This window comes from Chelonoidis abingdonii, chromosome 2, assembly GCF_003597395.2.
Source record: "Chelonoidis abingdonii isolate Lonesome George chromosome 2, CheloAbing_2.0, whole genome shotgun sequence".
NCBI classification, from domain to species: domain Eukaryota; kingdom Metazoa; phylum Chordata; order Testudines; family Testudinidae; genus Chelonoidis; species Chelonoidis abingdonii.
The window spans coordinates 42,790,643-42,805,988 of record NC_133770.1 but is presented as its reverse complement, the minus strand read 5'-3'; the positions used below and the strand labels follow the sequence as shown (position 1 = coordinate 42,805,988).

General features: G+C 38.3%; 1 protein-coding gene across 1 annotated transcript in view; it reads left to right on the top strand.

Moving 5' to 3' along the window:
- The window catches only part of LOC116829838 (macrophage mannose receptor 1-like), a 55,530-nt gene extending 40,518 nt beyond the window's left edge, over positions 1-15,012 (top strand). The window contains exons 22-30 of the mRNA XM_032788890.2: positions 813-1,009; positions 2,766-2,868; positions 3,971-4,203; positions 5,282-5,447; positions 10,464-10,616; positions 11,536-11,652; positions 12,910-13,077; positions 14,272-14,313; positions 14,678-15,012. Coding sequence (XP_032644781.1) covers positions 813-1,009; positions 2,766-2,868; positions 3,971-4,203; positions 5,282-5,447; positions 10,464-10,616; positions 11,536-11,652; positions 12,910-13,077; positions 14,272-14,313; positions 14,678-14,892 — 1,394 coding nt within the window. The 3' untranslated portion in view covers positions 14,893-15,012. The remainder of the gene's footprint in view (positions 1-812; positions 1,010-2,765; positions 2,869-3,970; positions 4,204-5,281; positions 5,448-10,463; positions 10,617-11,535; positions 11,653-12,909; positions 13,078-14,271; positions 14,314-14,677) is intronic.
- Positions 15,013-15,346: the final 334 nt, after the last annotated feature.

The window sequence follows — 15,346 nt, the reverse complement described above, 5'->3', positions numbered from 1 at the left end:
TCCCCTGAGGCTATGCATTCAAACCTAGTCAAGCTAACACAAAGAGATTTCCCCCCTCCCTTCGTTCCTTAGCCTTAACCAGAGAAAAACCTCAAACAGGTTTTAAAAAGAAAGCTTTATATAAAAAAGAAAGAAAAAGACATAAAAATATCTTCTGTATCAAGGTGACAATTATACAGAGTCAATTGCTTAAAAGAAAAATATGAATAAACAGCCTTATTCAAAAAGAGATACAATTTAAACATTCCAGCACACACACATGTAAATACAAAACAAAACATATAAAAGCCTATTGTTTTGCTACCTTTGTACTTACAACTGGGAAACTGAAGATGAGAAGCTTACAGATAGAAAAAGATCCCCTCTCATAGCTGAGAGCCAGACAAAGACAAAGAACCAAAAAAATTCCCTCCCCTGAGCTTTGAAAAATCCGGTTTCCTGATTGGTCCTCTGGTCAGGTGTTTGGTTCCCTTTGTTAACCCTTTACAGGTAAAAGAAACATTAACCCTTAGCTATCTGTTTATGACACAGGCCTTTTGCCCTCTGAGCCTTTTCTCAGCCAAGAGCCTGGATCCATTGTTCTGGCCCAATTCTGCTCTGCCAGATACTGATCTAAAGATGTAAAATGTTGCATTTACAAGATTATTTAAAATTAAATAATTAAGCAGATTTTGTTTGGTTTTTGTAACCATGCCCTAGTTCTGGACATGCTGGCATCTTCCTTGATTAGATGAAGGCATCTGCCAGGTTTCTTTCCCTTCCTTCCTCATGCATCTTCCTTTCCTCTGAACATTTATTTGGCTTTATTCCAGCTTTCCTCACTTACCACTTAAAAGATGCCAAAACTGATACCTGGATTGGATTGAATGATATAAATTCTGAGCTCAACTTTGTTTGGGCAGATGGAAGTGGTGTCTACTACACCAACTGGATTGCAGGTTCACCTGTAGTTGGAGAAATAACCTTATACGATTCTCTGCAGCCAGAGACTGGCAACAATCTGCTTCAGGTAAACATTAATTAGAGATTTCCAATAAACACCCCATGCATCTGAAGAAGTTGGTTTTTTTACCCATGAAAGCTTCTGCCCAAATAAATTTGTTAGTCTTTAAGGTGCCACCAGACTCCTCGTTGTTTTAATAAACTCATTGGAAAAGGCAATCCAACTTTAAATAACCTGCTCAATTTACTTCCTATATAGGTGTCTTTGTTTTCCCAATGTTCATGTCTGTTGCATTTGGGAATAGAGTGGGAATATTGCAAGGGTCAGGTCTTCTGTTGATGTAAAAGGAAAGTTTAAATGGTGGCTTTCATCACTCCCCTATTTCTCAAGTAAGAATAAAGTGAATTTTGCAACGATGTTCTAAAATATTGTCGGAGAGTTGGGCTGACTTCAGTCACAAGGATACAAGAGGAAAGTATTAGCTATTTGTTTTGGAGAACATTTTTTAATGTATTACTGACATAAAAAGAGATACCATCTGTTTTGAAAGAGCTTGTGGGTAACAAAAAGAGAAGAAGTATCTATGAAGCTAGGAAGATACCATATGCATTCAACTTTTATTTTACTTTCAGTCTTTTTAAAGAATAGTTAGTTTGAAGATATTTCAGTGTCAATAGATATTTCTGAAGAAGCACTGGTAGAAATTAGAAACTGGCAATCAGGCTCATTGTTTAATGATGAGTTAACACTTGGAAAATCCTCAGGCATCCCTGCCAACATTTGAAATAAAAAAATAGTATATTTTAAGTAACACAATTTTGCATACACTTGCACAAATATACATTGATTTGCATTGACATATTGCCTATTTACCCCTCTTACATCCATTCCCTGCTTTCAAAACTTACATTTCAAAACTATTCCCAGCCTTTCCACCTACCCACAGACACATTCTCCATACCCAACTCACTGCATGCCTCTCCCAATTTCTTCTGCATTTACCCATCCTTTTATTCTTCACATGCACACACATCCGGTACCTTCCGCTGGTTGTTAGCTGCTATGGAATCTTTCCCTTGCTCAGTAAAACAGCACAAATGATCAAAACCAAAAGGAGAGTGTAAAATGAAGGAATATGTCACTCATTATTTTTGTTTGCTACCAATTTATTCACCTTCTGATCCTCTCACTCGCATCCCCTCTCCACATACACACACTTTACACATTTTTGAAATTGGGTGTAAATTATCTATTATACCATCTTTAATGTGTGGAGTTTTTATTTAAAATATCTGAGTTTTTACCAGTCTGATCATTTGACTTGTCCTTCCCTCTTTGCGAACATTATTACTCAAAGACCTAACTAAGTAGGAGACAGAATGGTCCTGATTGTGCTGTGAAATGTAATTGGTGCTCTGAAATGTAATTGGTAACAAGTAAAGCTGATGGCTGACAGAATGTTTATAGTCCTATTTTAGTACATTTGCTTTTTGTATTTAATTCTCTTCTCAAGAATAGTGGTATCTCTCCAGTATCTCCAGAATGATAACAAAAATGTGAAACTGATAAGCAATCAGAGGCTAGAGCTGAGGAAGTAGCTGCACTGAAACAGCCCCTAGGAATAGCAGCTGTGTGTAAAGGAATGCCGCGTGGGAGAAGGTGTTGCTGGATGTAAATTACACACCAAATACCAGCAGAATTCAAATGTGCAAGAATAAAGGGACTGAAACTGCCCAGGGCTATAGCTCCAGAAGGAGGAAAAGACTTTCTTCTTTGTTGCTGACGTTTTTTTTAGTAATTCATATATGTTTTTTTCCCCTAGCTGGATTGTGTTGTTGTGAAAACAAGTCCTGTTGATAAGATAGGGCAATGGAAGGATGAACCCTGTTATGAAGCCAGAGGATTTATATGCCAGATGGACAGTGGTGAGCTCTGTTTCACTAGTTTTGCAAATTAAAAACTCATTTTGCAATTGTTTGTGGATTAAACGTGGTTTGTATGCACAGTAGATCAATCCTGTTGTTAAGTTATATGAGTTTCTCTGCCTCAACAATACTAGTGCACGCCATAAAACTAAATATATAGGGTCACATGTTCTCCTCTTTCCTGTGGCACAAAAGGGAGCATTCAGAGTAACATTTTGCAAAATCTATCCCGATGTCTCTTTGTGAGTAAGCCATGAGTACATAGCATACTCCCTGAAGCAGACTTTGTACCACTGGAATGGAACCAAGGGGCAGGAGTACTGCAGTTCCTAATTATTCACCCTTTCTCCAAACATTTGGTACCATGAGGGTACATGAATGTGGCTTTAATAGTCTCAGCTTTTAGAAGGTTTTTGAATTTAACATTTAGAGTGTTTGTGTTTGCTTCAGTAAGAGAGTGGATCTGCATAAGTTTTTGCAAAAAAAAAATGTAAATGATAATGAAAGCAGCTAAGAATTGGAATGCTACTTTTCCTTTTTTGTTTTACCACATGGGGATGCTAATGCCAATGCTAAGGGTGTAATGCAGTGGCACTTGTTTGATCTAGGCATGGTCTGTGCCAATGTTATGTAAAGTTCCATAGCAACTGGAGTATACCTCATGGTGGGTCTATAATAGTCTTCTAGTCCTGATCTTCTCTTGAGCAGTGAAATCGAATTATATCTTATTTAGTTGTGGATCTATATTGGGAATAAATTATTTCTATGGATTAGGGAAATGGTACCAAACTCACTCTCGCTTTTGGCCTACCCAGGTATGAATTCAACATTGTAGATGTAAACCATTGCTGCATTACTCCACTTTGCTCACCATGCCACCCTCCCCAACCTGAAAATGCAGAGTTTTCAGTCAAAGTGTTCACTGCTGTTTTCTCATGAATGTTCAGTGAGGAAGGTTTTTCGTTAATAATCAATGCTACATTACTTACGTTCTGAAGACTGCAGATGCTTGTTGTTCACTGGCACAAGATAAATCTTTGCACTCAAAGTTTATCTTTACATGTTTTGTTTTGTTTTGTTTTGTTTTGTTTTTGTGGTACAGACCCTAAACTGTCTCATTCCCCAACAACGATTCCTGCCTCTGACTTTACTCGTTGTGGTGATAGTAGCTATTTAGTCATCCGTTCCAAAATGAAATGGGAAGAGGCGCGAAAAAACTGCCAGGAGAAATCCTCAGAACTTGCCAGTATTTTAGATCCCTACAGCCAATCATTTCTGTGGCTCCAGGTGTTAGAATATGGAGAGCCTCTATGGATTGGTCTTAACAGCAATGTGGTAAGAACAACAAATAAGTTGCTGCTTCTCCAGGTAATATGAGAACTCTTATTCCCTTTTTAAATGGTAGGAGCATCTATTATCACAAGACTGTTTTAGCTGCACCTCTTATGGTCTCACACTGAGCATCTGAAACCTCTATGAAATCCTGTCAGAATGCAAGGGTGAGACCAGCAGGACTTGAGGATGAGGGAGGCTACAGGAAATGTGGAGGAGACAAGCAACAGGCAGCTATGGGTACAAGGTGTGGTGGCAAGACATAAAGCCACAGTAATGGGAAAAGGGGGAAACAGAGAGGAGAGCTGAGCAGCGAAGCAGTGGGTGAGGGCAGCCCTTGATAGACTTGGTAGGTAAAGAAACAGAGTGTGGAAATGAAAGACTCACAGAAGTGGAGGTAGGGGCTGAAGACTAGCAGCAGGTAGAAGAGGTTATTTTTCTTTATACCAGTTCTTAAACTTAGCAACCAGTAGTTTAAACCCTTCCTTCTCTGTTGTGTATTTGTTTATCCCAGTGGTAGCTCAGGAGTGACACCACATCTAAGGTTCCCTAATGGCTACTTAAAAAATTTTCCCAATGAAGAATCTTTTGGATTGTTTCTTAAATATACAATTTACAACTTATAAGCTTCAAGGGGGAGGGATAGCTCAGTGGTTTAAGCAGTGGCCTGCTAAACCCAGCATTGTGAGTTTAATCCTTGAGGGGGCCATTTAGGGATTGGTTCTGCTTTGAGCAGGGGATTGGACTAGATGATCTCTTGAGGTCCCTAATAACCTATGAATTCCTAAAGAATTTCCCCTATAAGGGCTGGAACCTACTCTGTTTGCATTCTTTTATAACCTACTTTTTTATTCTAACATATCTGTTCAGCAAACTTCCCCCCTTGTACAGTGCCATAGTCATGTAGGTCCTATATAAATAATAAATTTACAATATGACATTATTAATCTTATTATTCCTGTGCTGCTGACAAGAGGTGCCCACTTCAAATTTTAAATTATATATAGATACCAAATTACTTTAATATTATATAATGCTATAATTATGCTAAAAGCCACCCTTGAATTGATTTTGCTTCCAGACCAATGGCAATTACAAATGGATTGATAAATGGAGAATGGGGTATTCTAAGTGGGCCAGTGACGAGCCAAAGCAGAGAGTAGCTTGCGTCTATCTAGACCTTGATGGAACCTGGAAGACAGCATCTTGTGATCAAAAATACTTCTCTGTCTGTAAACAGTCTGATGGTAAGCAATAAAATTTAACAGTTTACATTGTGGAGCCTGGAGATTCATCTAAGTTCACTGACGAGTTGTATTATAAGCATTTGGAAAAGATACTTGTCTTCCTCTCTTGAAAAACCCAATCCTAAACCATAATACAAGATTTAGAGGCTATCAAGTTCTAAAAACTCAAAATTCTTCCCAGAAACCAATCAGTTTACTCACTATTAAGGTCACTTTTCAGTTCCTTTGGACTGAGCAATCATTATGCTCTACACGTAGGCTATTTAAGCATTTGACAGGGGTAATGGAGAGGAATACTCTACATGACCTCGAACTGCAAGTGAATGCAAACATTTTTTCATAATAAAACATTTAATCAATAAAACAACTTTGTTTATTTTACAAAGTTGTTTCATTGATTAAATGTTTTATTATATGAGCTCCTGGACATAAATAAAACCATAGTGCTTTGCAGTGAGGGACAATATTAATAGTTATGTTTAATTTTTTGGCTTAAATTTTTAGAAAACATATTTTTCAGTGAGAAATAGGTTTTGTCAAACAGTTTCTCCCCACCCCCGTTTTAACAACTAAATGTTTGTTTTTTCAAAAAAAAAATTGGGAGGGGGGAGAATTTTTGTCATATTTGAAATTTTTCATTGTAAAATTGTGTGGAAATTCCTACCTTCTCTCAGCTTTTTACTGTTTCCTCCACTGAATAGGTGAGAGGAAAAGTTAAAAAGTTGAGAGAGAAAGTAATGCTTTTACTTTAAAGTCTTATTATGAAAACTTTTCATTTTTAATAGTAACACTTTCTTTGCACTTTTTAATTTTCATTTTAAGTGAGAGAAGATCATTTTTTTCCAGTGAAAAATATTATAAAATGAGTTCTCCCCACTTAGTTTCTTTTTTTAAAATCTCCATACCCTCTCCCCCCACCAAAAAAAATAACAATAATAATAATGATACCCCAAATCAAAAACCCTTGAAGAACAAACAAAACAAAACAAAAACAATGTATACCTTTTCGCCATGCATCCGACTAAGTGGGTATTCACCCGTGAAAACTCATGCTCCAAAGCATCTGTTAGTCTATAAGGTACCACAGGACTCTTTGCTACTTTTACAGATCCAGACTAACACGGCTACCCCTCTGATACTTTTCTAGTTATTTTTATCATCTATCTAAACAATCACTCCTTAATCTACTTGGCCCATTTAATCACTCTGCAAAACAAAATAATAATAACAATAATAATAATAATAATAATTAATAAAATAATATGGGCCCAGTTACCCCTTGCCATAGGAAAACCCATTCATTTAGATAAGTACATTTTATTGTGATTTCCAGATTTTAAACTTCATCTAAAAAATAATTACAATCTCCCTAACAAAGTTCGGGAAGCTGGGATAGATGGTTTAGTTTTGCATCATTAGTATATAATGGAAAAGCCAGGTTTGTTGTGGTTTCACAAAATTTTGTCAGGCCTTTCCTAGAAGTAATATAGTTTCTGTGGTCCAGCATCTCCCACAATTTTGTACATCTGGGCTGCTTTCCTCTCTCTGCAGTTCAGACAGAAGCACTCCTTTGGCTCCTCATTCTCACAGATCTACCAGGAGACAAAAGATTCTTCTAGAGAAAAGACTGGAATTTAGGTTGTGGGGGAGTTCAGAGGGATCTCAGCCCCCTGCAAATCCACTGAATGACAGAGATCACATAGGCCTCCACCCAGAGCTGAAGCTGAGGGACAGGATTTCCTATTTCAGAGAGGAATGATTTTTGTTGACAACAGTCAGGGAAATAGTGAGCCAGGGATAATCCCATGAGCTAATACTCCCACATGCCATCATCTCCAGAGATCCTTTAAAACACATTCTGATCCAGAATGAAAATATCTCATCTTCTGGATACGGGAGTGATAAAAAGTGTTTTCTCAGAAGAAAGATTCTCTGGGTTCTACTTCATCATTTTCTTCATTGTACAGAAACTCATGGAGGGTATCAGAGCCATTCTCAACCTCCAAAGGCTGAAGAAGTGGATGAAAATTGTGGTGATGATAACAGGCAGAGTCAGGTCATAGGGAACTCACCTGTACCCCTTCCTGGACAACATCCTGATCAGAGCTCCATTGCAATCAGCAGCACACAGGATCATGTCTAGGATGTTGAATCTCCTCCAGGCACAAGGCTTCATCAGCAGTGCCAAGAAAAGTTCTCTGGCTCTATCCAGGAATTTGTTTTCTTGCTCCACAGCCACAGGAGACCTGCTATAGCACTATGTCTCCTACTGCTATGTCATGTGCATGGATCACGCGATGACGATAATCACACATCATAAACCTTTAAGCTTTCATACTAAAGGTGTGGGATCACTCCCTGCAACACAAGGGATCAAGTATGGGTTCCAGCACAGGTGTTCAACACTTTACAGTGGTGGTCAGCCCATTACAGTGTCCACAAAGGCATGCCCATCTGCCTTCCAGTTTTTTTAGTTTTCACAACTGATGCCAACCTCAAGGGCTGGCAAGCTCCCTTGCAAATGCATACAGCCTAGGGCATATGGAACCAGGAAGAAAAGGCTCACAGAATGAACTTCCTAGAGCTGAGAGTGGTGAAGCTAGATCTTCAAAGATTCCAGCCCACCCTAAGGAGGAACCGTGTCGTGACTACAGTCGCATATTTAAACAACCAAGGGGGAACCAAGGAGTCTGGCACTACAAACAAAAACAATGAAAATAATAATGTGGGCAGAACAGTTCCTCCTTTCCCTCAATGATTCACATCAAAGGGGACCTGAATTAAAAGGTGCAGGGTCAACACCTCCAAGTGTTGCCTGAATCAGGTTTTCAATCTCATTGTTCAGATGTTCAGCCTCCCTTCAAACAATCTGTTCTCAAATAGTGTTAACAAAAAGAGACCAAAATACTTCACAAGAGAGGCAGAGCCCAGATCCATGGAGACAGATGCTTTATTGCACAGTTGCCTGCAGGGCCTACTTAGTGCTTTTCACCCATGCCACTACTGGGGACCATGATCCAGAAAATACAATGAGAACAGGCGATGGTAATACTGATAATTCCTCACTGACCAAGGAAACCTTGGTTCTCAAACCTGATAGAGCTGACACTGGACACCCATTCCAGCTTTAGTATAGACCAGACATCCTCTTGCAAGGTCCTCTTCTTCATCTGGACCTGAAACAGCTTCAGCTAACAGCCTGGCTATTGAGATGGACGTACTAGAAGGTCCCATTCTGTCTTCCAGCATCATTAAGATATTGCTTTCATCTAGGAGAGTAACAACACAAAAATACTCTGTATGGGCCAGATTCAACAACTGGTGCCAGCAGCACAAGGTGTATCCCAGAAATCCAGGAATTCCAACCATTCTTGACCTTCTAGGAACACATGGACAGAGGCCCTCAGCCCAGCACTATTGTACATCAGCTCTTTGCACCATTGTACATTAATCCCTGCACTATTGTCTGCTTTTAGTAGCATGTTATTCAAAGGATTCTTTGGCTCCCTGTCAGATAGTCCAGAGGTAGCCGGATACCTCCAATCTAATTAGCCAGACCGACAGTCAATCCAGTCTTCCCAAAATGAAACCTTCTACTAGCGTTGAGGGCTCTGACAAACCATCTCACAGAGTCTCTTACTTCAATTTCAGCCTTTTATTTATTGATTAAAACTTGTTTTTTAGTATCTGTCATGTGTGCCAGGCAAGGTTTGGGGCTGACAGCCTTATCTATACCAGAGCCATATGCATGTTCCACAAGGAAAAGCTGATGCTCAGGACATCAGAATCCTTTCTTCCCAAGGTAAATTCCTCCTTCCATTCTTCCCAAGAGGTTGTGCTTCCTTTGTTCTGTCCAAAACATCAATATCCAGTGGAAAATGTGTCACACCATAGATGTCCAAAGAGTGTTGAAAATCTCAATCATATAGAATCCATGAGAAGATTGGAGTCCCTATTTGTGTCCTTCCACCCAATATGCCAGAGACTCAAAGCTTCCAAGTCCTCCATAATTAGGTGGCTTGACCTATGTATTGTGGAAGCCTACAAATCATTGGAAGTCCCTGTCCCAGAAGCAGGGCCAGCACTTCCATTTAGGCAACTGCTAGGATTTGGGGGGGCGGCATTTTGCCACCTTCGGCAGCAATTCAGCGGCGGGGGGTCCTTCTGTGCTCCGGGTCTTCGGTGGCAATTCTGCGGCGGGTCCTTCACTCGCTCCGGGACCCACTGCCAAAGTGCACCGAAGACCGGGAGCGCGGAAGGACCCCCCCGGCCACAGAATTGCCACCAACGACCGGGAGCGCGGAAGGACCCCCCCTACGGTGCCAAAAACCCTGGCGTCACTCCTGCCCATTAGGGATCAAGCCACACTCCAGAAGATCCATAGCATGGATGGAACAAGCAAGTGCATCCACTTCAGAAATCTGAAAAGCAATCACTTGGTCTATCATGAATACCTTCCTTATGTACTACGTCATGGACCCTCCAACTTCTGCAAAGGCTCCTTCATCAGGAATGTGCTGCAGGTGATAGCCCTGAAATAATACAGACCTTTGAGCAAGCTCACAAAAAGGGGATATTTCTTTTTTACCAAAATTTCACTGCTCACTACTTTCCAGACATCCAGAATTGTGGAAGACACTAGGCTGCATAATGGCACTTACTGATAATTTCCTTTCTGCTAGCAGTGTTTTCCATGATTCTACCCACTCTGGGTAGCTCATAAGTCAGGGTCATATATTAAGTGGTTAGACCATCTTCCTTGGTCTAATGTATTTATTTTGTTACTTCTAGAATATTTATTGTTAATGCTGTTGTGCAAGTTTTACAGCTAGGGAATAACTCATTGGACAGCAAGCAGCAACAGAGGCGGTATGGTCAGACAATGGAGGTACCAAAACACTGATCCATCTCTGTGAGCTGCAGAGAGGAGAGCAGCCCCCCCTAGATGTCCAGAATTGTGGGTAATACTGCTAGAAGAAAGGAAGTAATTGGTAAGAAATTTTTTATTCTTAACAGTTATGGCCCCTACTGATTCTCCACAACTCTTTGGAAGATGCCCTGAATCAGAGGAACACAGATCTTGGGTTCATTTCCGCAGTCATTGCTACTACATCGAGTCCTCGTATACAAGAAACTGGGCCCAGGCTTCCCGAGAATGCACTCGATTAGGTGAGTATCATTTTTTTAAGAGTGAAGACTTAGACACATGTAAAAACAATATTATTCAAAAAATAGTCATCAAACTTTAGATCATTAAAAAACAAATTGACTTTTTCAGTGTTAATGATTTTTATTTATTATTTAGATTTCACACGACTTGGACAACAAAACTAGATTGATTAGCTTCACTGTCTAGTTTTCATGCATTAGAAATTTCATAGTTGTTTAGCACCCAGATCAGGTAGAAGACTCTCAGTTTTGGGCACCTCCTCCCAAGCTGGTGAGCATCTGCTAATGGCAGAGAAGGGAAGCTGGGGAGGGAGGAAGGAAGAAAAGCACTGTAACCCTCATCTCTGTGGGGAAGTCTGGGAGAACTGCTCAAGGGTAATAACTGATAGAGATTCTGCCTAGATGGTAATCCCTAACCCCCCCCCCATGTTTCCTTAATTGATCCAATATATTTCTGACTTCTAGCCAGATTTCATAACAGATTAAATATTAGATACTATATTTCTGAATGTTTAATAACAATTTAATCTCAAGAGTGGATACAAAGATTTTCAGAAGCATTGCATATAGTCACTGGGAAGCAATAACAATGTTCAGCAAATAGCAAAAATGCAATATACATAGGCATTTTACTGTGCAAGTGTGTTAAAAATAAACCACTAAAATGATTACACAAATATGTAATTTAGTCATAAGCAAAAGGGTAATTTTACACTAATAAGCAAAATTCAAGAAGAGCTATATTGTGCCATTGTATCACACACAGAACTTCCATTCTCTGCAGTGGATGTTTTGTGCAAAAATCAGTGATATGACACAGCCTCAAGAATTAATCGCTTTCAATTGTTCATAAAACTTAGAAAATAAGCTTTTCTCCCAAAAGGCAGATTTTTTTCTGTTATGTCTTGCTTTTTTTCAGATGCTACTTTGGCTTCTGTAGAAGATCATGCTGAATCCATCTTTCTGTCACATAGCATAAAGCCACTTGAAAGTAAAATAACAAGCTTTTGGATAGGAATGAGCAAAGATGTGAATGGTAATTTCTTACTTTCAGTAGTCAATAATATAAATAGACCATTATGGTGTCAGGGGTCAGTACTCAGTAACAGACTTAAAGGTGGCAATTTTGCAACAGAAAATCTTCAAAAACAGACTCCAGCGAGAAACCGCTGAACTTGAACTAATATGCCAGCTAGATGCCATCAATTTAGGTTTGAATAGAGACTGGAAATGGCTAAGCCATTACACACATTGAATCTATTTCCCCATGTTAAGTATCCTCACACCTCTTGTCAAACTGTCTGTAATGGGCTATCTTGATTATCACTACAAAAGTTTTTTCTCTTAATTAATTAGCCTCTTAGAGTTAGTGGGCAACTCCCACCTTTTCATGTTCACCGTATGTGTATGTAGATCTCCTTACTATATGTTCCATTCTATGCATCTGATGAAGTGAGCTGTAGCCCACGAAAGCTTATGTTCAAATAAATTTGTTAGTCTCTAAGGTGTCACAAGTACTCCTGTTATATTTGAGTTGGGTATTAAAGTTTTAACCCTGTACTGTGCTTTTTGTAAATAAAATTTCTGCTCATTTTAAGATTTTCTTATTGGCAACAATCCAGGTCTAGATTAATGTGCCAGCCCTACTTAGAAGATTTGCATTTTTGAATGACTCATTAATCTGTAATAACCAACAGAAATTTAGATCTGCTTGTGAGGAAAACAGGATGGGGGGGGATGAAGTCAGAAAGATAAATATCACACTGAAAATATGGAAGGGAGATAGACAAGATAAATGCTATCTGAGTATATAAGATACTTAAAGACAAATTTTGCTAACAATTATTGCATACATATATCACAGTTTTAATTCACACTTAAAATTGGAAATAATTATGGTAATTATGTGCTCTGTTTGGCAATTCCTAATCACTGTAGCTTTCTTAGACATGAGTCGGTAGTCAAGATATTATCCAGTACAACATTCAACTATGATCTGATTTGTCCTGTAAGATACATTTCCCTGAAACCAAAAACTATAAGTAAAATGACTCAATCTGGATGCAGACCAGAGAAGGAGAAAGGCTACTTACTAGTACATTTGATCCAGTAAAGATAGTCTTGGTTTGGTGATTAAATCAAAGCTTAAAATATCATCTGGTGGCTGACAAATAGAGGAGTCCTTTACAAACACTGGGGCTCGATCTGTTGATACTTCTATTCTGGTATTTTAAATACTTCTAAGCCTTTCAACATGTTCTTTCAGTCTAAACAGTTAACCTTTTAACATTAGGTCAGTGGTTATGGAGAGACAACACTGCAGTGGATTTTGTCAACTGGAATGAGGAAGAGCCTTCAAGTTACGGTAATGAGAAGTGTGTCGAAATGTATGCATCATCTGGGCACTGGAATGATGCTCAATGTTCCTACAAAAGAGGATATATTTGTAAAAAATCAGAAAGTAAGTAATATTTGCAATATATTGTGGTTAATATTGCAATATATATATGGTTAATAATGTGTATAAGGGGTGTATACATTAAATTGCATGCTGCATAGTATTATAGCAGAGCACAAGCTCTGCTATAGTCAAGATGTATACGTATTAGAGAGATTGTGTGTGTGTGTGTATAGATATGTATTTATATAAAAATATATAAAACCATACACATTGAGGGTGAAGTCAAAGATCACTTATACTTCATTAAAGACCAAATTTTATCCATGTTAAACACAAAACTCCCATTGACTTCAATGAGGTCAGGATTTCACCAAAAATACCACACACATCTCTGTTTAGAAGTAACAAGTTTGGTTTCACCTCATCTTAAATATATATAAAAATGACTGTTGTGATGGATAGTCTCCCTTTAATGAAAAGTAATATGCTAGAATTGGATTTCCCTTATTCACCATCATCCTACCATACTAATGACTAGTGACTCACGCCCATGCCAATCTTGTAGCATTCCACAACTCCTGTACTGTAAGGTTTATTATAAATAACATTTATTAAAACATTTGCACTTCTTTGGTATTAAAATAGTTTTGGGGAAAATACTAGGGATGATTGAACCAGTTCAAATGATATAAGACAAGACCAACTAGAACCTTCCTTCAGAACATGAAATAAATATGATTTTCTGAGGATTAGAAAAGTGTGGTTAACTTCACATTTTTATATTTCTGTGCATCTTTGCACTACCTGGTGCTGTTAGGAAACAGATATAGCCTAGTATTGTGAGCACAGATATTCCAGTGGTATTTCTAAGCCAATTGAGGCATCCATTCTGGCAAGCCTCCTATTTTAGAAAGCCCTTAACATGTGCTCAAGTCCCATAGAAGAGAGATGCTTAAAGATAAGAACATTCTAAGGTGCTTTCCCATGCTGGAGTCTGATGTAGGAAATATTGGAAATCATGCAAGATCCTGATTTCCTGCCCATATCTCAGCTGAAGAGAGTCTGATACCAGAATTAGACAGCCAAGCATTCTGAGCTTCACACATTCTTAGCTCCATCTCTTAAGGGAGTTCAACAGCACCAAAAGCAGAGTATGTGGAAGCCACAGATTTTCATGCTTATGGGATGGCACCATCAAGACCATCCATGTGAGTGCATCTGGAATAAATGTCTTGCTTTATTTCTTTTTGAAAGGTATTAAAACAGTATTGACTGAGGAGCCACCAGAGAGGAAAGGTATGATTAGTTTCTTTTTAATTAAAGTAAGGAGAAACCTAAATAGAGTAAAAACATAATAATTATTTAGAGTAAGTTTCTGGATCATATAATTATTACTAATAGCATTTCAAAATAATAAAACCATATGCATTATATGTATCTAAATACAGAAAATTGGCTTTCATTTTTAATTGTGGTGTTTAATATAACTTATTATATTTCCTCCTTCAGTTCTGTTAGCAAAATCTCTCCAGGAACTGAGAACATATGTGCATATCTTGCTTTTTAAAATTGTGATTAGCAATATCACCTTCCACTCCCACTTTCCTGGAATCTTTCATATCATTCTGGTCTCTAGCAATTGCTTTGTGTTTATTTACAGGAGAGAAAAAGGATGACGAGGTTTCTGGATTACCCACCAACATCACTTGGCTTGTAATTATTCTGGTCATTCTGATTCTATCAGGATCTGGATGTGCAGCCTATTTCTATGTCAAGAAAAAAAAACAAGACAACTTCTTACCTACTGGAACTCGAATGAGTGATACAAAAGAATCTGCTGATAACCAGGAGCAAGATGAGCATGCTGTTGCCTAGTGGGATAAAATGATTGAATAATATGTCTAATATTAATAAAATTATGCAATTGGAATAAATGAATCTTAGGCCAACATTGCTTTCTCTTACCAAATAGTAAGTAGTCTGTTTCACAGTCTCTGCATGTATGTATATATATAACATAAATAAAATATACTGGTAGACATGATTATTTCTCTTGTAGTCTTGTAAATTTTCTAGATCTACAAATTTCAGTGTCCCATAAAACATAGTATGAACTATTTATCAAGTGGGCAAATGCATAAATTTCAGAGATCTAAAATGAGCCACACAGCAAGGTGTGAATTAAAGCATCTTCAGGTTTTACAGAAATCCGATCTGCCATCATTCGTAAAGACATCCTGTTCATGCAAACTGTGAGAATTCTTTCTGCAAAGCACCCTGCCAACTTGAGTTCAAAGAACCAGCACATTCTTTTAGATTTTAGGAGTGT